A 25,467-nucleotide genomic window follows, 5' to 3' on the forward strand; every position below is an offset into this window, starting at 1 on the left:
TCAGTATCTCTTCTTGTTCCTCTCTCCAAAGTATCCAGCAAGTACCCTTGATCTCCTACCACACTGTTGAACTCACATAATTTTTCTCTCTCTAGCATGAGGGATTTTTAGCTTTTAATCCTTCTATAATGATAAGAACAATCATCTATAAAGCATTTATGTTAGGCATTGTTCTACACATATTACATATAATCCTCACAATGTCACAGTCTGTCTCCAGAGCCTGGGCTCTTCACCACTGCTCTGTGTAGCCCACAATTTATACATGCATCTCTGTGTCTGACTTGGGAAAATGCATAATCCTTTGATTAAGGCATAAGCTTTGGAGTTAAACTTACTTTAGCATTAATCTTTTTATCTCTTCCTGGTATATAATCTTGGATAAATTGTTAATCTACCTGAACATAAGTTTTCTCAACTGTAAATGGTACAATTCCATCTCAAAGGCCTCTTATAAGGTTAATGAGACAAGGAATGTAAACCTCTACGCAGAAGATACCAGTAATCACTAATTCACCTCTTCTTTGTATATCTGCAGGTGGGGTATCTTTTCTGACCCCTCTAGGCTCACTCTCTGTTCTTTAACACCTTTCTCTCTGCCCAAGAGGCTGAACTGTAAGGACAGGTCAACAAGCTCCCTTGACTTTTGGTTTTCAGTTCAATTCAGCCAATGGAAATGGTGAGCAGGAGATGGAAAGAAATAGGCCAGTAAGGTTTGATTTTTTATTGCCCTGGCTTCCTCCCTGTGAAGTCAACTTAGACAAGCTGTCTTCCTCAATTTGGTTATCTCAGCTTAACTTTCTCCTTCGGGCTTCCAGTAACTGCTTCCTCCCCTCTTCTTTCAAGTCTGTTTGGTAATAGATCACTTGTTGTTAGCCACAGGGTACTCCACAATTCCCTGTGGTTTCCCTCATTAGATGACCATATAATTTTCATCAAAGCAAACTAGGGTGCTTTAATAATACCAGGCCACCAGGCAAAACCAGAGTGTCCTGAGCAAACAAGAATGTAGGGTCACCCCACCCAGACTTACCTATGCCTCTTAATGTAACTCCTAGAAATCACTCTTAAATTATCCTCATAGGAATATTACATGCCATCACGGCACATAGAGTGATAAACAGTAGGTGCAATTTAAAGTACTACATTGTGGCCAAGCAGGGAGGCTCACACCTATAATCCTAGCACTTTGGGAGGCTAAGGCAGGGGAACGAATGCCTTGAGCTGAGGAGTTTAAGACCAGCCTGGGCAACATGGTGAAACCCCATCTCTACAAAAACATACAAAAAATGTAGCTGGGCATTGGGGCAGGTGCCTGTAGTTCCAGCTACTTGGAAGACTGAGGTGGGAGGATAGCTTGAGCCGAGGAGGCGAAGGCTGCAGTGAGCCAAGACCACACCACTGCACTCCAGCCCAGGGAACACAGTGAGACCCGTCTCAAACAAACAAACAAGCAGACAAATAAAGTACTATGTTGTAATTCATGTGTAAAAATTAAGAGATATATTTAATTTATATATATTTAATTTAATTTATATATATTTCCTTTCCTCTTTTTAGAGCCAGATTATTTCTTACTGGGGTTATCCTTATGAAGAGTATGATGTTACAACAAAAGATGGTTATATCCTTGGAATTTATAGGATTCCACATGGAAGAGGATGCCCAGGGAGGACAGGTATTATTTATTTTGTTATGAAAGGAAAAATACTTAAAGCAGAGGTACTTAGATGTCCTGGGAGAAGTCAAGCAGTTTTTGTTCTGAAATTCTTAGCAGTCCTTTCCATTAAAGGAGAAAAATTATCACCCCCCACCTCTCTGTTTAATTTGTGTAACTTTGAAGTTTTAAGTCACTTTTATATACACTGTTTATCTGGTCACTCCTTTTCTTCATGACTTTGTCTTCCTACCAAGCAAACACAAAAACACATCGTGTTCTTACCCTAGTGATATCTCTGTCCTGTTTTGAAAATCAGAAATCTAGGGGTTATTCTTGATACCAACTCTCCCTCACCTTCTACGTGCAACCTATCATCGCCATCTATCAATTTTTCCTTCTAAATTTCTCTCTAATCTGACAACTTTCAGCTTCAATAATCATTCAAATCCAGGTTTGGATATAATGTCTTCAACTACTACAATGTCTTCTCACTGGTATTAAACTATTTGTAGTCAGTTCTGGACCCAAGTCTGTGTGATTTCATGGTTTAAAGTAAATATTACCCTATTAGCTCCCACCTAGCAACAGCATCTCAGCTTGTCAAATCACCATCTAGTTTAGCCTACCTGCCTTCACTCCAGCCTCCACCATGTCCATCAGGGTGACCCAGAACTCCGCCTTCAGCAGCTGTTGGTACAGGAGCATACCCAGTGCTTGTATCAGATCCTCAAGCTTCTTCCAGGTAGGTAGCAGCTTTCTGGGTGGCCTGGGCACCAGCATGGGTCTGGGTGAGGTCTATGCTGGGGCTGGTGATATGGGAGGCATCACAATTTTCACTGTGACCCAGAGTCTGCTGAGCTCCCTAAAGGTGGAGGTGGATCCCAACATCCATGCTGTGAACACCCAGGAGAAGAAGCAGATCAAGAACCTGAACAAGTTTGCCTCCTTCATTGACAAAGTGTGGTTCCTGGAGCAGCAGAACAAGATGCTGGAGACCATGTGGAGCCTGCAGCAGCAGAAGACAGCTGGGAGAACGTGGACAACATGGAGAGCTGCACCAACAACTTTCTGCGGCAGCTGGACACATGGGACCAGAAGCTGAAGGTGGAGGTGGAGCTTGACAACATGCAGGTGCTGGTGGAGGACTTCAAGAGTAAGTACCAGGATGAGATCAACAAGCATATAGAGATGGAGAACGAATTTTCCTCATCAAGAAGGATGTGGTTAAAGCTTACATGAACAACGTAGAATAAGTAGTCTCGCCTAAAAGGGCTGCCCCAGGAGAAGAGAAGATCTGTGAGCTGCAGTCCCAGATCTCGGCCACATCTCTGGTCCTATCCCTGGACAATAGCCGAGTCCTGGACATGGATGGCATCATCTCGAGGTCTCCGCCCAGTACCAGGAGATCGCCAGGCGCAGCTGGGCCAAGGCCGAGAGCATGCACCACCAGGTCGAGTATGAGGCGCTGCAGGCCTTGGCTGGGAAGGCTGAGAATGAGCTGTGTCGCAGGAAGAGGATCTTCCAGGTGAACCGAAACATCAGCCGGCTCCAGGATGAGACTGAAGGCCTCAAAGGCCAGAGAAGTCAGAGCAGCGTGGGGAGTCCGCCATTAAGGACTCAACGCTGAGCCTGCAGAGCTGGAGGCCGCCCTATAGCGGACCAAACAGGAGAGGGCGCCGTAGCTTCACCGGAACCTGGAGCTGATGAATGTCAAGCTGGCCTTGGGCATCGAGAGCGCCACCTACAGGAAGCTGCTGGAGGGCGAGGAGAGCCCGCTGGAGTCTGGGACGCAGAGCAGGTGTATGCATAGGAGGACCAGCAGTGGCTACCCAGGTGGGCTGGGCTCGGCCTCACAAGCTCTGCCCTCAGCTATGGCCTGGACTCCTTCCAGTCCAGCTTTGACTGTGGCGGGGACTCCGGCTCTTTCAGCCGCACCAGCTCCTGCAGGGCCATAGTTGTGAAGAAGATTGACCCCTGCAATGGGAAGCTGGTATCCGAGTCCTCTGATGTCCTGCCCAAGTGAATGTCCACGGCAGCACTTCTTAGCTTACCCTTCCTGTGGCTGTCCCACATCCTGCTGGGGAGGCAGCTGTGCAGGGGAGCATGGGCAACTGGAGACCCATCTGATGCTCAGCCCTAGCTCTCAGCCCACCCTACAGGGATAGTTTGCTGCCTAGGGTACACCTCTTGCCCTTGCCTCCAACTGAAAAAACAATTCTATTTTTTTTTTTCTAAAATAGAGCCTCAGGTATCCTCAGGAATCTCTGCAAAAAAGACCCTATTAGTTCCTATCAGTTCTGTGCTTAAACTTCATTAAAGAGCCAATTCTAGCTCCCCGCAATGCAATGCAATGCAATCTGTAGCGGGGGGGGGGGGGGGGGGGCGGGGGAAGAGCAATTCATTTCCCAGAAACTATTTGCTCTTGCTTTCTTCTCTCTCTTCTTAGTTCATTTTATACTTTGACATGTCGAATAACAAAACTTCTCAATATCAGAAAGACTATTTATTTAAAGAAAAACTCTAGATTTCTAAAAAGAGAGGAAGATATAATGGTGTTGCTGGCTTTACAGAGCCAATTATTTCCCAAAATAACTCCATAATTACAAATAACTTTGTAAATACTCAAGAGAACTTTTAAGTCTCTTCAAACTTTTCTCTTGTCATTTCTATCACGTAGCTGCCAAAATTCATGAGACAAAAAGATGTACAATGAGAAACTCTCTTTCTAATCTGAGATCCCTGTGATTTGTCTCAGATTCAGATCAAAGAGGCCTGATGGTACTTGACTATTTAATGGTACTTAACTTTGGCAGAGTTAGTAACACCTCTTCTTTCCCTCTATTCCAAAAGGTGGAAAAATGGACATAGACTCTTAGTTCCTTGGTCCCGATGGCTGAAGGCTCTCTGAGAGTACAACTTACTCACTCTCAGGAAGCCACTCTAGTTCCAAAAGTGACCTGAGGTAGAGTCCTGAGATTCAACACAGCATCACAAACCACTTATAAAGCACAGGAAAAGCCTAGTCACTTCTTCCCTCTCTTCTTTTTCCACACTTTCTCACTTCTTTCTTTTTCCTTTCTCTTTTTTAGTTGAAATGTTCCTATTTTACATTGGGAATAGGATTTTTGTATCATATTAGCAATTTTAAACTGTAAATTTCTACTTACAACCTTGTTTTTTGCTTTCTAACAATTCAAATGAAATGAAGCAGTGCCTATAAAACTTAGCATAGTGCTTGACATCCAATGAGCAGTCAACAAATGGCATTTTAATTATTGTTTTTATTATTTTGAAAAAAATTTAAGTTTTTAATCAGATGAGTCTTGAAAAATATAATGCTATTAATATAAGTAACAGTAATAGAGCTAATATATATTTACTGTGCCAGACAGCTTTTTTTTGTTTTGTTTTGTTTTGTTTTGAGACGGAGTCTTGCTCTGTCGCCCAGGCTGGAGTGCAGTGTGGCGATCTCGGCTCACTGCAAGCTCCGCCTCCCAAGTTCACGCCATTTTCCTGCCTCAGCCTCCGGAGTAGCTGGGACTACAACGCCCGCCACCATGCCCGGCTAGTTTTTTTGTATTTTTTAGTAGAGATGGGGTTTCACTGTGTTAGCCAGGATGGCCTCGATCTCCTGACCTCGTGATCTGCCCGCCTCAGCTTCCCAAAGTGCTGAGATTATAGGCGTGAGCCACCACGCCTGGCAACCAGACAGCCTTTTACATGTTTTAGTTCTCATCGAATTCTTATAAATACCCTAGGAGATAGCATTTATTATTATTTCCCATTATACAGATAGGTTAACTGAGGCACAAAGGAGTTCATGCGTATCTAAGGGATTTTGAACTAGGGCAAACTAACTTCCACACTTACATAATACAATACATTGTATATAATCCCTTACAAATGAGAAAACAAGACAGAGAACTTAAATAACTTACCCAAGTAAGTAGCTCAGAAGGGACTAGATCCCAGGTTTGCCTGGCATCAAATTTTATCTCTTAACCTTTCTTTTATACTACAGAAATTCAGGAATGAGATTTTTCTTGTACACACTGAGAAAGTTCAAATATGAAATTCTTGTTGCCTGTGTTTTGCAGCTCCAAAGCCTGCTGTGTATTTGCAGCATGGCTTAATTGCATCTGCCAGTAACTGGATTTGCAACCTGCCCAACAACAGTTTGGCTTTCCTTCTGGCAGATAGTGGTTATGACGTGTGGTTGGGGAACAGCCGAGGAAACACTTGGTCCAGAAAACACCTTAAATTGTCACCGAAATCACCAGAATACTGGGCCTTCAGGTAAAGAGCAACCTATTAATGAATAAAGTGTGTACTTTCCTCATGCATATGTATGAACACCTAGTGATTTTTTTCCTGTTTTGTGTCCAAATGCACCCAACGGAATCCACTAGAAGGAAACAAACCTTTCTTTCTCTACCCAAACTTTCTTCACAGGCTCTAAAGAACTGTCATTATTATTGCATGGCTGTTTTAGAACTCCTGCCTCCGTCCTGGTGTCTGCGTGTGAGTGAGTGTGTGTGTGTATGTTCTGGGGGAAGTAAGAAGAAAGCCTGATTACAGAATAGCTAAGCAACAGTGCTGCCAGCAGCAGCGCCTGAGGGTGCTGTCTACTTCAGAAGCCACGCCTACCTGGTCACAGGAGCAAACTGATGCACTGGCATGGGAGCTAAGAACCATGCCTTGGAGGTCATGAAAATCCTATGTTCCTTGGCCTCGTTGCCTGCCTTCTTTCTGGAAACCATTGGCATTTCCTAATTCTATGCCATAGTCCATTGCACCCTTGCAAATGACTAGAAAATTCCCTAGGTAAGTATTTCTTAAACTATACACAGGATCAGAAGTAACTGAGGTCATTGTTAAATATGCAGATTACTGGGTCTCTTCCCAGGAAATTCTGATTCAGTCAGTCTGGGCTGAGGTCTGCAAATCTGTTTGCTTTATTATTCTCTCCTTTAGATAAGCATTCCAGGTAATTGCTCTTTTCAGAGGAGCTTGGTAAATCTGTTATAGAATTAAGTGAATACGACTAGCCTTGCAAGAAAAGCATCAGTAGGCCTCGACAAATCAAATTTTTCTGATTTCAGTTTCTTAAAAATGTTGACTTGCAATCAAGGTGACACCCTTAAAAGTTGCATAGATGCCTAATATCATATATCGACACTAGTCTTATATTTAATAAAATCAAAGTATTTATGTCTTCACTGAACGTGTTTAAATGTTCTAGGCCTAACAATGAGATGACTTTTCTAATTTGTTATTCCTTCTTTTTGATAGTTTGGATGAGATGGCTAAATATGACCTTCCAGCCACAATCAATTTTATCATAGAGAAAACTGGACAGAAGCGACTCTACTACGTGGGCCACTCACAAGGCACCACCATAGGTGTGTTCGGGGCAGATGTGATCAGAGAATGTCAGGGGCTCTTCTTCCATATTCATGGAACGGGGTCAGTATTTCTTCCCTCTGTGCTTGGGGGCTTGAACTGGGAAACCATTTCCTCTGGCTAATTTCCGTAGTGTAAATAAAATAAGAATGACAATAGGGAATTTTCCCTCAATACTAAATTTGGAGGTTGATACATAAGCCTGAAAGAGGAAGAATTATTCATTTGTGCCCCCAACAAACATTTGTCAGACACTGTTATATGCTGAGGAAGCAGAGATAAATATGGTATTCATTCTTTCCTTGAAGATCTCACAGTCTAGTGAGGGACACTAGAAAGAAAGCAGAGATTACAAAACTCAGCGATTATATGCTACAATCAGTATGACTTTTAGTTGCCAGGGAGGCATTGGAGTAGGCCAGATGTGGCAGGGCTATGTTGGCAGTGTTGTGAGGCCCATTTGTCCCCTTACTGTTCTCACTTTGGCTACAGGCCTCAACAATATCAACAGGATTTCCACCAGTCTGTTTTCTATATCTTAATTCTTAAAATCAGAATTCTGGTGTAAAGTAGGTCTTCACATACTTGTACTTGTACTGTATCACACATCTTACATACATTCTCTCATTGGACTGAGACGCAAACATCTAAAACCACTATCATCCATGCTACACAAATGGTTGAAGTGAGGAATCCGTTCTAATGGTGATATTCCCAAGTAACATCTTACATTTCATATATTTAATAAAGATTATAGACACAAAGGTTATAAAGGTAAACACATGTAACTTACATACATTTTACTTTTATAAATGTATAAATCCTATAAAGATTTTACCATCCACATTTACAGACTGAGAAAACCAAGACTCACACAGGGGAGGTCACATAGCTAGTAAATAGGAAGCCAAAATTACAGCTTCCTGTAATTTTGTCTGATACCACGACTATGGTCAAGCTGGAATGGGCTTTGGAGTTTACCTAGACATGCCCCACAGTAGATGTTGGAACCCTCCCTCCTTGCACTCCCCAGGGACAGGAAACACTTTATTCTGAATTATCCAATTCCACCCTTGAGAAATTGAGAAATTCTTCTCTACAAATGGCTATAATTCTATGTTGTTTTTTGTTTTGTTTTTAATATGGCTACATTTACTACAACTTAAGATGAACAAATAATTATCTGAAAACTATGAACTACTGTCTTCTTCCATTTCAGCTTTTATAGCATTTTCTACAAACCCAGAACTGGCTAAAAAGATTAAGATATTTTTTGCACTGGCTCCAGTTGTCACAGTTAAATACACCCAAAGTCCTATGAAAAAACTAACAACCCTTTCCAGGCGAGTAGTTAAGGTATGTGACTTCCCAAGTTTTAATCTGAAATAACTAAAAGTAGCTCTATTTCCATTGATTTCAACAGAAGACCAATGACATTTTACAAACTTCTGAGAAAATAATAGGTATTCAAGATATCCATGTAAGTTCACTGATGATGTATGCAATCTTATTAGCAGAGTTCAGGGAACTCCCCCTGTTGCTAATCTGCCCTACTTTCTTCATCTATGTCTAGAAACGTGTCTGCTGCGCCATTCCTCAACCACAGATAGAGAGAACTTATTTGATTGATTGGTTTGTTGAATTTAGTAGATTGAATTTTTCTAGTGATCCCTAATTTTTTAGGGGCAGTGGTGGTTGAGTTCACAGCATGGAATCAGATGGTGTGTGTTTGAATGTTATTTCTATGATTTGCAGGCTGGGTAAATTTGGTCAAGACCTTAAGTTCTCTTCATCTGTAATGTGGGGATAATAATAGTTCTTACTCATAGGGCTACCCTGAGGACTAAGTAAATTAATACAGCATATCCTCTAAAACAATGTATTGCATATTGTAAACCTTTAATAAATGTTAACAATTGTTTTTGTTATCATTAGTTTTATAGAATGTACCGTCCTCCATCACTAAATGCCCAACCTTGTTTCATTTCCTGACACTTTACAGGCTGTCATTTTGACAATTCCCAAAACCCAGGCAAAACTCTAGGCCTCCTAATCTCCTCTAGTTGACAGCTAACTAATCTGATCATTTATCTAGTCCAGGTAAATTGCATTGCATGGGTTGGTGTGTTTTCTTCTTGTATTTTAACATGGGCTTCTCTGATGGTAATAACTCCCATGGTGGTGATTGCACGGTTCAGTGATTTCAATGAGAGCAGATGAAAGTGAAACAATTCTGACAGAAGCCTGAAGATTTACCGAAGATTCTTGTTGTTGAGAGCTAAGCAAATTAGCCTATGGTGATTGAAGTTCATATCTATACATCCCAGAAAGACAGGTAGCAGAAAAACCACCTGAAAACAACAAAACATGCTTACATTGCCTGTTGGTACTTGGGCCTCTTATACCATTGAGATTTCACTCTGGCCTGCTCCTACTATTAAGTAAACAATGTCAGACTTTTTGCTTAATTATTTCAGTATTCCCACACAATTAAGAGATATTTTGGGGTGGTGAGATCTTTCCATTCCTCTTCATTTGCACAGCTCTCTTCAAACTTCTGCATACCCTGACGTGTGTAGGATGTGGTGCAATTCAAGTTAATTCAGCCAAAAGATATCTAGGAGCTACTACTTCAAGGCCCTGGCATTAGGAAACAGCTATGTCTACAAGGAAACTTTTCAGCTTGTTGGTATGAGTAAAAAATAGGGTGTATGTGAGAGTAGAATGGGATTCAACTAAGGAGGTATTAGGGGGCAATGGAAGGAAGTAGTGTCATGTCTAGGAGTTTAGACTTTGTTCTGTTAATGAAGGGAGGCCATTGAAGAATATTAAATAGAAAAGTGGCTTGATCAAATCTGTAACTTTAGAATGATTGCCCTTTCTAAATTATAACTCCAATAGAGGAACTATAGTACCAATAGAAGAACTGCCACATATGACCTACTAATTCCTAGTAGAAATTCCAGTATTATAATGACAGAGTAAAAACATTGCTAGGCAAACTCAGAGAAAAGAAAAATACTGCTAGCTGTTGGAATCACAAAATACTTTTTGGATAAGATGGCATTTTAGTTTGGGCTTAAGGATATGATTTCATTATAAAGTGTGGTATAGAAAGGCTTTGTGAAACAAGAGAGAAACATGAGCAACATTGAAGTGGTGAAGCTCAGGCCACGGAGAACCACACATAACTCACTTTACTGGAGATTTATATTAGTATTTGTGAAGGAGAGTATGAGAAATCATGTTGGAAATGTAGAGGCAGATGATAAAGGGATTTGAGCGCCAAATTAATGAATTTGGAATGTATTATATAAGTAATTGGGGAGCATGGAAATATTTGCACAGAGGAATGACACGCATAATGCCCCTTTTTAGAAAGATTCCCCTGGGAACCAAATGTAAGCAGATGAGGGTAAAGGACATCAAGAAGGGTGAAAGATTAGGAGAATCATTATGGAGTTATTGTTAACACATCAGCTGATAGATGTTGGGGATTGGACAAGAGTTGTGCACAGATGAGAAGAATGATTATGGGGTTATTGTTAACACATCAGCTGATAGATATTGGGGATTGGAACAAGAGTTGTGCAACAAAAAATAATCGTAAGATATGACAATGAAATGATAGACAACGTTTAGGTATATTTTTGACTTTTTGAGGAACAGGCTTTCTTTCTCCTCTCCTCTCCCATCAGCCAGATGCTCGCAGGCATGCTTGGTGAAAGGCTTCCTTTTTTATGGGAGCTTCTGGACTGAGACAACCTTTTTTCTCTCTCTGATTAGCACTTCCTTTTCATTGATGCTGCCATTTCTTTCAGTTGCTCCATTTCTATTACATTCAACTCAGTTCATGAGAGTTGAACTGAATTGAGTATAAAGCATAAAGACTTAAGTCAGACAGAACTGGGTTCACATTCTGCCCCTGCCTCCTGCCTATTGTAACCTTGGACAAGTTATTTAACCATGCTAAGCCTCAATTTTCACATTGATAGAATGAGTAGAGTTCGTCAAGTTGAGAAATTCATTCATCCATTCCCCCTTCCTCACCTCCCATTTTGCCCCTGGACATTTATGCGTTTGTGTTCTTGTCATTCTACTTTCTTTCTGACCTATAGATCGCTTTGATCCTTTGCTTTTGACGTGTCTCTACAACATTAAAGATTGTTAGTACTGTCTCCATTTCTTAAAAGAAGAACTTGAGGCTCAGAGAGCCTAAGCAGCCTGTCCCCAGTCACCCAGCTAATGGACGGCAGGGCGAGAATTTGAACCCAGATCTGACCAGGCAACCCATGGTCAACAGTCTTTTTTATAGGTGGAAAAAAAAGTCTTTTTCCACTTTTTCAATGCCAACCTGAAGAAGTTAGTGAACAAGGGTGACCAGCTCAGTGGGTTGTTGAGGACTGAATCCAGCCCATGTTCTGCTTGGCAAGCCATATGCCCTGGCATGGGGCCATGTTGCCAGAAAGAGGGGTGCCTTTTCTAATTCTCACACATACCAAAAGAGCTACTAGAAGGAGCCTGGCTCCCTGCTGTTATGTGACAAATATGCCTCCTCCAGAGCCAACTTGGAATTATATCTACAAGTTGGCATGTTTGCTACTCTGTATATAGGTGCTATACTGCTGGCTGGCCTGCATTAATATCCTCTCTTTTAGCTTAGGGTAAAGGAGAAATTATTCACCTTTGAGTAAATGCATAGTAATTTTGCTGAGTCACAGGATATTGAGGTAGAATGGAATCAGAGAATGTCCTGCTAATTTACTCCGTATTTGGGAAAGCTAACTCCAGGTTTCAGAACAGAGATTATCTTGTATAGTCAGATATAATCTTTATTTAATGGAATATTTGATATTCCATGGAATATTAATGGAATAAAAGAAGTACCAAGATTTCATACTCCTCTTCCTGTCCAAGAGAGGAAGAGAGGGATGGAGGCAGGGAAAAAAGAAGGGAAGGAGGGAGAGGGAGAGGGAGAGGGAGAGAAGACAGAAGGAAGAGGAGGAGGAAGAAGAGGAGGAAGAAGAAAAAGGGAAGGGAAAGGAAGGACAACAATATGTTAAACTAGTTCAAACCATACTTCTCAATTCTTTAGGTCTGGAAAGTAATAATAAGCCTTGTACATATTATCTGATTGATTCCAGACTCTTCATTTTATCTCAATCACTAGGACACTTAGATAATACCCTAGATAATTAAACTTGCCAAATTGTAATTCTTCCAGTGTAAATGTCCCCATAATAATTTAATAATAGTAGCAGCATACACTCATAAAATGAGCTTCTCTTTTAAAATAATGTTGACATTTACTTCATGTTTTTAAGTGTGACAATTTAAATAGATTGTCACACAAATAAATAATTAAAGTAAAAGGCAGGATCTGACTTTAACCGGTAAACAAATTTATGTTTTATTTATCAATAACTTGCTTTATTTATCAATCCATGCTTGGCAAAACAAATCCATGTGAAAGAAAATAGCCAGTTCATAAAATAATCAACAATTAAAATACGCTGTTAAGAAACAGGTGACATCTACCATAATGGATTCTTGGTTCTCTGTTCTGAAACCTGGAGTTGGCTTTCCCAAATACGGAGTAAAGATCTTAAAGTGAATTAGATCTTAAATGAATAAATGCTAGTTATTACTGTTCTTTAGTTGTAATTTCTGGTTAATAAAGAATTCTAGAAGAAATGTGTGTTTATTTTTACTGTAAATAGGTGTTTCCAAAGTTTTAAGAACTAAAAAATGTCTTTTTACCTTTATATCTAGTTTATTATGCCAAGATTATAAAACTAGTAGCTGTGAAGCAAAGAAACTCACTTGCAACACTGCCTGAAATTCCACTAGTAAAGATTCATTTATGTGGGTTAAGCTTTTGTCATAGAAAGAATTCATTGAAGGATTCTGGAAGGAATGGCTGAAGTCTGTATTAGTCACTAATTTTGATAGTAATAATAATTACATTAATTTATACTTTAATTAAATAATACTTTGCATGTGTGCTAGATGCTAGGAACTGCACTAATTGTCTTTTAAACATGACCTACTAACTTCACAACAGCCCTACCCATTAGAAAATTTTTCCATTTTATAGATGAGAAAATTCATAATAACAGAAATTTAAAACTCTCCTAAGGTATAGAACGTGTTTGAATCCAGAATGAAACACATGTATGCCTCACTCCAAAGTCTTACTAATTTCCTGTGGGAACTAGTTTCTCAAGGGGCATTCTAAAAACCACCCCAATTAAAGATTTTTGGGAAAAGCCATTAAGAGGTGCATTGGAAGGATTACAAAGCTAATAACAAGCCTCATGATTTCACTAAGGACCAACACTGAGCAGATGTCACCTAATACTGTGCAGTCCTTCTTTGAACTATCTCTTTCTCCACTTTTGATATCCACGCCTGTAAGATTTGATGGTGTTTTAAATTATCTTGTAGGTGTTGTTTGGTGACAAAATGTTCCACCCTCATACATTGTTTGACCAATTCATTGCCACCAAAGTATGCAATCGAAAGCTATTCCGTCATATTTGCAGCAACTTCCTATTTACTCTGAGTGGATTTGATCCGCAAAACTTAAATATGGTAGGTGTAAGTAATTGGGTCTGGGAAAACATTTGTTTTGTTGCACAGAGGTGATGAAAGTTATTCTGGATTGTATGGCAACTGCAATTCAAGGTTTCCTTTTTGCATTTGGAATGTAATTACTACATTCATGGCTTCCAATGAGGGTTGAGAGTCCACTTGCTTTCATAGGAGGATTTGAGAAGAAAGCTTTTCTGCCAACAATTCTCATCTCTTCTTACCCGAAACGTCCTTCGCTTAGATAAAGGCTATGGTTTTGATATTTATCTTGCTGTGCCTACGCCTTATGTCAGACCCACTGAAGTAGAATCTCAGGGGGTGAGTCCAGACATTTGCATTTTTATTTGTTTACCAATTTTCCACTTTCACAGTTGATTTGGAAAGTTATTTTGTGAACAACTTACTTCCTTAACCCAAAAGGATAAAAGGAGGCATGGTTCTTCAACAACAGCTACAAATTTATTGTTCAAGGGGTACTGAGAGGGATCAGTGTCAGGGTTCTTGTCGAGTAATTTCTAATTTAACTGAGATCCTTTCCATGATGACCCAAGGAGTTGGGGAGGGAGGAGGGAAAGAGAGGAGTTGTGTTTGAAACCAGAAGTAGGATAAGGCTGAAGTTGGTCTCCACCTCTCTCACAAACTTCTGCCCAGAGCCTACTCTCCCAGTCAGTAGAAAGCACTGATTAAAATTTTTCTTGCTTTCAGGCAAGATTTATAAAAGGCTTTTTATGCAAAACATGTCTTAGCCATTGACTTTCTATGTTCCTCTCTCACTTTCTCAGTGTACAATGGAAACTATGCTTCCTATCACTTAGATGCAAGGATATATGTAGGTGAGAGCATATCATGCAGGCAGAGCTGAGTAAAAAGACCTTGAAGCAAACACAAAAGAGTGTATTTTAAAAGCACCCTCTCAGCATAGCCTAAGAGTTTGCTAAAGAAAGACATCACAAAATAACACCCTTGAGTATTCATTGGCCCTTGTTGTCCGTATGGACACCTTTTGTCAGATCACCTTTTGTCTTTCTGCCAAAAAGCAAAACTTACAGAATATTACAGCACCTTCAAGGACATTTGTTTCAAAGAACCATAGCCAGGGGTACATAAGTAATATTGGTGGAACTTTGAAAAAATACACATGTCCAGAACTCAACCTTTGAGATTTTGATTTTTATTCAGTACATTTGGATAGCTTATAAGTAGGTTAAAATATTTTTAAAGCCCTAAGATGTTTCTGATGCTTACTTTGGTGGAAAATAACTCTTTTAATTTAAAAAATAGTGCAATTGAAAATATGAGAGAATCAAGAGTTTTTGTGCGTGTTTTGTTTTTGTTTTTGTTCTTGTGTGTGTTTGTGGTTGTTTATCCATAAGATATCTAAATATACCGACTGAATTAATTCTGTTACACAAAATTTCAGAGTCCTGTAGAATATTTATCACATTTTAAAATTCAGAAAACGAACGTCAACATTCAGATCTATTCTTAGTGTCTTAGGGCCAACAGCTCTCTTTGAATGTCCTTTGGGACTTAACACGGGGTGAAGGAGAAGATCACTGGGGTTTTTATCCTTTAATCTCCTATACCCTTGAACCTATGGGAGTTGAGTCTGGAAAAAGACAGATTTCCTTTTGTCTTTGCCCAGTGGGATGCCCTCTGTAGGCTTTCTGAAGACACTGCTGAGGACAGGACAGAGCTGGTGGAGGAAAAAGTTCTTCAAAGATGGGCTTTTTTGGTTAATATGTCTTCAGATTATATGGTACATGTTTTTTCCTTAAAGAAAGGGAAAAGAGGCCGGGTGCGGTGGCTCACACCTGTAATCCCAGCACTTTGGGAAGCTGAGGCAGGCGGATCACGAGGTCAGGAGAGCGAGACCATCCTGGCTGACACAGTGAAACCCTGTCTCTACAAAAAGTACAAACACAAAATTAGCCAGGCGTGGTGGTGCACACCTGTAGTCCTAGCTACTCGGGAGGCTAAGGCAGGAGAATGGAACCCAGGAGGTGGAGCCTGCAGTGAGCTGAGATCGCACCCCTGCACTCCAGCCTGGGTGACAGAGCGAGACTCCATCTCAAAAATAAAAATAAAAATAAAAAAAAGAAAGAAAGGGAAAAGAGGAAAAGAAGAAACTTTTTAAATTTCTCTCAAATGTTTACTTGTGGTATGATGATATGATTAGCCTCTAGATGAGAAGTAATCTCTTTGCAGAGTCGCTTGGATGTTTATTTGTCACACAATCCTGCGGGAACATCTGTTCAGAATATGCTGCACTGGGCTCAGGTGAGTGCTTCTTATTCCTGCTTGATGCACACATATCTCTGCAAGACCCTCAAGAAGTGCTCTCAGAGAGCTCACTGCAGGGTTCTGCTGGCACCTGCCACTGTCACATTGATGTTTTTGGAATCAGCATCAACTCTTCATTTTTATTTACTTCATTCCCATTTCTTCTCCTTGTCCTCAGTGTCTGGGTTTTGAGCATGGTTCTCAGATATTCTGACTGGGTTCTGATCCTTAGATGATTCCAAACTGCATTTTAAGGGAAGGCTTTCATTTCCTCTTTCAGAAAGTCATCAGCTCTAATAGAACTTTATATAAAATGATGCATCTTATTCCAGAAAGAGCTGTTCATCCTCCAATCAATATATGGGGCATTTCAGAATGTGGAAATGATGCTTTATTCAGAGCAGATTGAATGCTAGGGAAGAATTAAAATGGATTTATGGCTTATGTTTTTACCCTCAGCTAAAGTTTTATTTGTTTTATTTTATTAATATACAGAAAGCTCAGAGATAAGTCTAATCCAATTGGTGTGGCTTTCTGAGCCTTGTGTGTATGTGTGTGTGTCTTTGTGCATGCGCACACACATGCATGCACATTCATTTGTTTATTATGTAATATTTGCCTATATTCTTGGCTGGTGGCTCAGTCACAACCCCTTTTGAAAAGTGAACAAAATATACATAATTCTATGACGGGGAAAGGGGTGGTGTCTTCTTAAAGGTTTAATATATCTGAGACCCCCCCCAGCCAGGAATTTGCATTTTAATATATATCCTACTAAATTTGCTCCCTGTTTTAGAGAATCGCTACTATAGATAGCCTGAAATACTAGGTGAGGATTTCCAAAATACTTAGAAGAGTTTGACCCCAGGAGATAAGGCTTCAAGTTCCTCTACGAAGAAAGATGTTCAGGATATAGGGCTTCCTACTGATGAGGAGACAGATAGGTCCTCTTATGAGCATGGCCTTCCCAGGTACTACACATTTAACTTCACAGTTATTGAGCACTTAATATATGCTCTTCTTGCTGCTCATACATATGATTTTATTCAGTCTCACTGAATTATTATAACAATTTTTTAGTAAAGGCATTGATATCCCCCCACTCTACAAATGTCATAGCATATTCTTTTATTTATTTATTTTTTAAGACAGTGTCTCAAAAAAAAGCAGGCAGTGGTACAATCATGTTACCCAGGCTGAAGTACAGTGGTAGAATCATGGCTCACTGTAGCCTTGACATCCTGGGTTTAAGCAATCCTCCCATCTCAGCTTCCTGAGTAGCTGGCACCATAGGCATGCACCACCATGCCCAGATAACGTTTGTTTCCTTTTACAAAGATGAGGTCTTGTTTTGTTGCCCGGGCTGGTCTTGGACTGCTGGACTCAAGTAATCCTCCCACCTCAGCCTACCAGAGTGCTGGGATTACAGGCGTGAGCACTGCGCATGGCTGCCTGTTCCTTATACATTTTACAATTGACTTCTCTTAAGAAAAACTTTTCCCCTTTGACAGAGAGTCCTCTTCAGGATAGAAATAAGTGGGGATGGTAGGGGGCATGGTGAATATTTGGTTATAAGTTACATAGGCAGCTAAGGCAAGAGTGATGATCATGATGATGGGAGTAATACTAGTGAAAAAAAGCTGTTTGTTGGGTATTATTAGGTGCTACATGCTTTATAGGTGTTACGATAATCTTCACAATCCTAAGAAAGAATGTTACTATCATTCTCATTTCACAAATATCTTGCCTTGAATCACAGATTCAGTAGTCTATTAAGCCTGGATACAATCAAGGTATATTAGTGTCTTTCACACTACTATAAAGAGCTACCTGAGACTGGATAATTTATGAAGACAAGTGTTTTAACAGACTCACAGCTCCACAGGCTGTACAGGAAGTATGGCTAGGAGGCCTCAAGAAACTTACAATCAATCACTGTGGAAAGTGAAGGGGAAGCAAGCACGTCTTACCACGGTGGAGCAGGAGAGAGAGAGCACAAAGCGGGAAGTGCCACACACTTTCAAACAACCAGATCTTGTGAGAACTCACTCACTATCAGGAGAACAGCAAAGGGGAAGTCCGCCCCCATGATTTAGTCACCTCCCACCAGGCCCCTCACCTGACAAGTGGGGGTTACAATTAGAGATGAAATTTGGGTGGGGACACAGAGCAAACCAAATCGTCAGATTTGATCCTAGAGCCCAAGTTCCTAAGTAGTGCATCCTATTGCCTCTCATTTCTAAAAGCTTGCAGAATTTCAACAGCAGCAGACTGCTGCCTCTCTGAATATAAATCATGATGAGAATAATTTTAAACTAAAAATCAGGACTAAATTGGTAAGTGGGAAAAATATCTGAGATTCAAGCTAAGAAAGAAAAACACAGAATAGTTTGAGAATAATTTAATGAAGTGCTTGACATAAATGTCAAAATTATCTGCCTCATCAATCCTATATGGGTGGCAAATAACAGAAAAATGAAATGCTGCATATATGAATGACCTTATATACTAATATTTGAAGTTTCAATACCAAAATGCAAAAGTAGTCATGCACAGTGTCTCAGTCAGCCCATGGCTACATTATGCACATCACAGCAGGTGGCTTGACCCCACATACGGGAGGCAGAGAGCAGCCATGTACCTTACACAGAACTGCGGAAGCTCAGTGGGTGAATATTTCTTTTAATAGTAAAAAAAAGTTTAAGGATAGGGAATATAATCATAACAGTTTAGACCACATCATGAGGATAAGGTACAAAGTTGTATAATAACAATAGCAGTAATTTTTAAATGTAAGAAATGTATAGCTAATGCCTTTTAAAAAAAATTATTGAAATTCCTGAAGCAAAGATATTCAAGAATCATTCAATTCCGCATCTTTGAAAAATATTTCTGTGTGTAACATGGTAACATTTAAAGGCATTGGATTTAAATGAAAAATCTGAGGATTTTCACTGGAAAGATACAGGAATGAGTAAAAGATTGTACCAATTCTGTGAATTACGATAAGATTTATCATTTTTATTACTTATTTTCTTAATCTTTATTGAAATTTAGCTTATGTTTCTAAAGACTGGGGCATAATGTTAATCTTCTTTGTATATTTCTTCTGTACTGTCTTTACATGTACACTATTTTCTTATATTATTTTAACGTGCTTATTTTATTTTAGGCTGTTAATTCTGGTCAGCTCCAAGCTTTTGATTGGGGAAACTCTGATCAGAACATGATGCACTTCCACCAGGTACAAAAATAATCCTCATAATCAGTTCCATGCTGCAAATGAACTAACAAAAATAGTGTCTACTCATGAAGCACCTGCCACTTCCATTTAACCACACTGGATATTGCTTATTGCTGTTCTCACAGGCTGCTTATTGGGTTCTTGCCATATGCCATATCATTATTTCTAATTCTTACAAGGACCTTGCAAGCTAAATATTATTATCCCTATTTTTTTCAGAGGTTCAGAGAGGGTAGGTAAATTACCAGAGTTATTCAGCTAGTAAACAACCAGAGACAGGGGCTCAAGATGGTCAGCTAGATACAGCCAGGAAGAGTTTCTCCCATTAAGAGACAAGACCATCAAGAAGATTGGAACACTCTGAGCAGATCTTCAGAAGAAAGGCATTGAGAGTGAATTGGAGGTAGGTTGCGGAGCCTGGGCTAGAGGGAGGATTCTGGGAAGCCTGAACGGGGTTGCTGAGCACCAGGACTCACTTCAGGCCCTGAGTAGCTCCTGGGGAAGAGGTGAGTTAAATAGGAGTGCAATGGCCCATTCTTACTACGGACCTACCTGCAGGACACCCCACAACCCCCATAGACATTTGAGCTAGTAGGCAGAGCTGTTTGGGGAGTTGGCAGGGACAGGACTCTTGCCTGTGCAAAGCCCAAAGGGTTTGGCGCAGGAACGGTTGCAGTGAAGTATGGCCAGGGACATCCATTCCCTAAGGCTCGCCAAGCACCTCTAGGTAGCGCTGGCCTTTGTTGACTGTTGAACCCGAACAGAACAGGGCTATCTTACCCATGGGACAGGGCCAGTGTAATCTGAGCACATCCCTGTCTGCTGGCCTTTCTCAGGGCTCCTGCCTGGCTGCACCCGCTTGCAGCGCAGCCTCACATGCCCAAGCAGAGTGCCTCCCTGTGGTCACTGCCATACCTCCTTCACTGGCAGATTCTGCCTAGGCATAGAACAGCTTTTGCAGATGGGTCCTGACCAGTGTGAACATACTTGCAACCTCCCCTGACTGCTTTGCAAGCATGCATGTGTGCAAACCTTGCCACCACCACCACGATGAAGTGCTTTTGCCCCACCTCCCATCAGAGTGTTGTTGCCAGTATATGAGGAACATCTCAGCCTCTCCAGTGCAGCAGTGGCCAGAGAACAAAGCTTTGCACATGGTCCCACCTACCAAGGTTATAGCACCCAGCCCAGGAGTGCTGAGCTGATCCCTGGTACCCTGAAGTCATCCAGAAATGAAGCCAGTCAACTAAACACAACTTATATCACAGTCAAATTCTCAAGGGCTTCAAAGAATATAAAAGCAAAAAGCCTCATCCAAAGGACAGCAACTTCAAAGATTAAAGGAATATCAGCCAAAACAGTTGAGAAGGAATCAGTGCAAGAACTCTGGACATTTGAAAAGGCAAATAACCTCTATGAAAAGGCAAATGACCACACTAACTCTCCAGCAATTGTTCTTAACCAGATTGAAATAACTGAAATGACAGATACACAGTTCAGAATCTGGACGGCAACAGAGATCATTGAAATTCAGGAGAAAGTTGAAACTCAGTCCAAAGAATCTAAGGAATCCAGTAAAATCATTTAAGAGCTGAAAGATGAAATAGCCATTTTAAGAAATAACCAAATTGATCTGATAGAGCTGGGAAACTCACTATAAGAATTTCATAATATAATCAGAAGTATTAATAGCAGAATAGACCAAGCTTAGGAAAAAATCTCAGAGATTGAAGACTGGTTATTTCAGTGAACCCAGTCAGACAAAAATAAAGAAAAAAGAATTTAAAAAATGAACAAAATCTGCAGAAAATATAGGATTATGTAGAGACACCAAACCTACAGCTCTCTGGCATTCCTGAAAGAGAGGAAGAGAGAGGAAGTAACTTGGAAAACATATTTGATGATATTGTCCATGAAAATTTCCCCAACCTCACTAGAGAGGTCAACATTTAAATTTGGGAAATTCAGAGAACCCCTGCAAGATAGTATATAAGACAACCATCCCCAAGACACATAGTCATCAGATTCTCCAAGGTCTATGTGAAAGAAAAAATATTAAAGGCAGCTAGAGAGAAGGGGCAGTTCACCAACAAAGGGAACCTCATCAGGCTAACTGTGGACCTTTCAGCAGAAACCCTACAAGCCAGAAGAGATTAGGGGCTTGTATTCAACATCCTTAAAGAAAAGAAATTCTAACCAAGAATTTCACATACAGACAAACTAAGCTTTATAAGTGAAGAAAATATAAAATATTTTTCAGACAAAATTGCTAAGGAAATTTATTACCACCAGACCTGCCTTCCAAGAGGTCCTTAATGGAATGCTAAACTTGGAAATAAAGACTGGTACCAGATACTACAAAAGCACACTTAAATACATAGACCATTGACACTAGAAAGCAGCTACATAATCAAGCCTACATAAGAACCAGCTAACAACACAATGACAGGATCAAATCTACACATATCGATATTAACCTTGAATGCAAACAGGCTAAATGCCTCACTTAAAATGCAAAGAGTTGCACGTTGCATAAAGCAGCAAGACCTAACTGTACGCTGCCTACCTGAGACCTATCTTGCATGCAGTGACACTCATGGGCTCAAAGAAAAGGGAGGGAGAAATATCTATCAAACAAATGGAAAAGAAAAAAGACCAGGGGTTGCTATTCTTGCTTCAGACAAAACAGAATTTAAATAAACAATTATCAAAAGGAACAGAGAAGGACATTAAATAATGTTAAAGGGTTGAATTTAACAAGAATACAACTATTCTAAATATATATGCACCCAACACAGGAGCACCCAGATTCATAAAACAAGTCCTTAGAGACCTACAAAGAGACTTAGATAACCACACAACAATAGTGGGAGACTTCAACACCCCACTGACAGTATTAGACAGATCTTTGATGCAGAAAGCCAACAAAGATATTTGGGACCTAAACTTGACACCTAAGCGAATAGACTGAGCAGACATCTAGAGAACACTCTACCCAATAACAGCAGAATACATATTCTTCTCATGTGCACATGGCATATACTCTAAAATTGACCACACACTCAACCATAAAGCAATTCTCAACAAATTAAAAAAACTGAAATTATACTATGTACACTCATGAATCACAGTACAATAAAAGTAGAAATCAATACCAAGATGATCCATCGAAACCATGCAATTAGACAACCTTCTCCTGAATGACTTTTGGGTAAATAATGAAACACAGGCAGAAATCAAGAAATTCTTTGAAACTAATGAAAACAAAGATACAATATACCAGAATCTCTGGGACACAGCTAAAGGAGTGTTAAGAAGAAAGCTTATAGTGCTAAACATCCACATCAAAAAGTTAGAAAGATCTCAAATTAAGAACCTAACATCACACCTGGAGAAACTAGAAAAACAAGAGCAAACCAACTCCAGAGCTAGCAGAAGAAAAAATAACCAAAATTACAGCTTAACTGAATGAAATTGAGATGCAAAGAAACATACAAAAGATCAACAAAATCACAAGTTGGTTCCTTGACAGAATAAATAAAATTGATAGACTGCTAGCTAGACTAATAAAGAATAAAGAGAGAAGATTCAAATAAATACAGTCAGAAATGACAATGGGGACATTACCACCACCCCACAGATACATAATAATCCCTCAGAGACTATCATTATCACCTCTACACACACAAACTAGAAAATCTAGAAGAAATGCATAAATTCCGGGAAGCACAACACCTCCAAAGATTAAATCAGGAAGCAATTGAAATCCTAAACAGATCAATAACAAGTTCCAAAACTGAATCAGTACTAAAACACTACGAACCAGAAAAAGCCCTGGACCAGAATGAATTTCAGTCCAATTTTACCATACATGTAAGAAGAGCTGGTGCCAATCTTATTGAAATAATTCCAAAAAGTTGAGGAGGAGGGACTCTTCTCTAACTCGTTTTATGAAGCCAGCATCCATCATTCTGATGTCAAAATCTGGCAGAAACAGAATGAATAAAGAAAACTTCAGGCCAATATCCCTGATAAACATATATGCAAAAATTCTCAATGAAATACTAGTGAACCTAATACAGCAATACATCAAAAAGCTAGTCCACAACAATCAAGTAGGCTTTATTCCTGGGTTGCAAAGTTGGTCCAAAATATGCAAATCAATATGTTTGAGGCATCACATAAACAGAACTAAAAACAAAAATCACAAGATTATCTCAATAGACACAGAAAAGACTCTTAAGAAAATTCAACATCCCTTCATGTTAAAAACCCTCAACAAACTAAGCATCAAAGAAACTTACCTCAAAATAATAAGAGCCATCTCAACAAACATATGAAAAAAAGCTCAACATCACTGATCATCAGAGAAATGAAAATCAAAACCACAATGAGATACCATCTCATGCCAGAGAGAATGGCGATTATTAAAAAGTCAGGAAACAATAGATGCTGGTGAGGCTGTGGAGAAATAGAAATGCTTTTACACTGTTGATGGGAATGTGAATTAATTCAACCATTGTGGAAGATAGCATGGCTATTCCTCAAGGATCTAGAATCAAAAATACCATTTGACCCAGCAATCCCATTACTGGGTATATACCCAAAGGAATATAAACCATTCTACTATAAAGATACATGCACATGTATGTTTACTGCAGCACTATTTACAATAACAAAGACATGGAACCAATGGAAATGCCCATCAATAATAGACTGGATAAAGAATATGTGGTACATATGCACCATGGAATACTATGCAGTCATAGTACCATGCAGCCAATGAGATAATGTACTTTGCAGGGACACGGATGCAGCTGAAAGCCATCATCTCAGCAAACTAACACAGGAACAGAATATCAAATACCACATGTTCTTACTCATAAGTGGGAGTTGAACAATGAGAACACATGGACACAGAGAGGGGAACAACACACACCAGGGCCTGTGTGTGAGGGTTGGATGGTGAGGGAAGGGAACTTAGAGGATTAGTCAATAGGAGCATCAAACTACCACAGCACATGTACACCTATGTAACAAACCTGCACATTCTGCACATGTATCCTGCCTGAGGCGGGCAGATCACTTGAGGTCAGGAGTATGAGACTAGCCTGGCCAACATGGTGAAACCTCATCTCCATTAAAAATACAAAAATTAGCTGGGTGTGGTGGCAGGCACCTGTAATTCCAGCTACTTGGGAGGCTAAGGCACCAGAATAGCTTAAACCCAGGAGGCAGAGGTTGCAGTGGGCTGAGATTGTGCCATGGCACTCCAGCCTAAGTGACAGAGCAAGGCTCTGTCTCAAAAAAAAAAAAAGAAAGAAAACAATAATAATATTAAATGCCATTTGTGACAAACCCACAGCCAACATAATACGGAATAGGCAAAAGCTTGAAGCATTCCCCTTGAGAACTGAAACAAGACAAGAATGTCCACTGTCACCACTCCTATTGAGCATAGTACTGGAAGTCCTAGCCAGAGCAATCACACAAGAGAAAGAAATAAATGGCATTCAAATAGGAAGAGAGGAAGTCAAACTATTTCTTTTCATGGATGATGTGATTCTATATCTAAAAAACCCCATACTCTCATTCTAAAGGCTCCTTACACTGATAAATAACTTCAGTAATGTTTTAGGATACAAAATCAACGTACCAAAATCAGTAACAATGTCCAAGCTGACAGCCAAGTCAAGAACATAATCCCAATCACAATAGCCACAAAAAGAATAAAATGTGAATACAGCTAATCAGGGAAATGAAAGATCTCTACAATGAGAACTTTAAAACACTGCTCAAAGAAATCAGAGATGATACAAATGGAAAAACATTCCATGTTCATGGATAGGAAGAATCAATATCATTAAAATGGCCATACTGTCCAAATCAATTTACAGATTCAATGCTACTCCTATCAAACTACAAATGACATCTGACAAAGAATTAGAAAAACTATTGTAAAATTCTTGTGAAACCCAAAAGAAGCCTGAATAGTCAAGGCAATCTTAAGCAAAAAGAGCAAAGCTGGAGGCATTACTTGACTTCAAACTATACTACAAGGCTACAGTAACCAAAACAGCATGGTATTGGTACAAAAACAGACACCAATGGAATGGGTTAGAGAACCCAGAAATAAAGTTGAACACCTGCAATCATTTGATCTTTGACAAAGTTGGCAATAACAAGCAATGGGGAAAGGACGGTCTATTCAATAATTGGTGGTGAGATAACTGGCTAGCCATATGCAGAAGATTGAAACTGGACCCCTTCGTTTTACCATATA

At 39.8% G+C, this 25,467-nt stretch overlaps 1 protein-coding gene across 2 annotated transcripts in view; it reads left to right on the top strand.

Annotated features, from left to right (window-relative positions):
• LIPK (lipase family member K) overlaps window positions 1-25,467 on the top strand; it is a 48,303-nt gene that overhangs the window by 19,020 nt on the left and 3,816 nt on the right. Inside the window, exons 3-9 of one of the 2 annotated variants that reach the window (XM_001138639.4) lie at window positions 1,561-1,678; window positions 5,758-5,956; window positions 6,953-7,062; window positions 8,283-8,419; window positions 13,511-13,657; window positions 15,866-15,937; window positions 19,113-19,184. In XM_001138639.4, coding sequence (XP_001138639.2) covers window positions 1,561-1,678; window positions 5,758-5,956; window positions 6,953-7,062; window positions 8,283-8,419; window positions 13,511-13,657; window positions 15,866-15,937; window positions 19,113-19,184 — 855 coding nt within the window. The remainder of the gene's footprint in view (window positions 1-1,560; window positions 1,679-5,757; window positions 5,957-6,952; window positions 7,063-8,282; window positions 8,420-13,510; window positions 13,658-15,865; window positions 15,938-19,112; window positions 19,185-25,467) is intronic. The other variant, XM_054659764.1, reaches the window with a different exon arrangement.

Source organism: Pan troglodytes, chromosome 8 (assembly GCF_028858775.2).
Source record: "Pan troglodytes isolate AG18354 chromosome 8, NHGRI_mPanTro3-v2.0_pri, whole genome shotgun sequence".
Lineage (NCBI taxonomy): Eukaryota > Metazoa > Chordata > Mammalia > Primates > Hominidae > Pan > Pan troglodytes.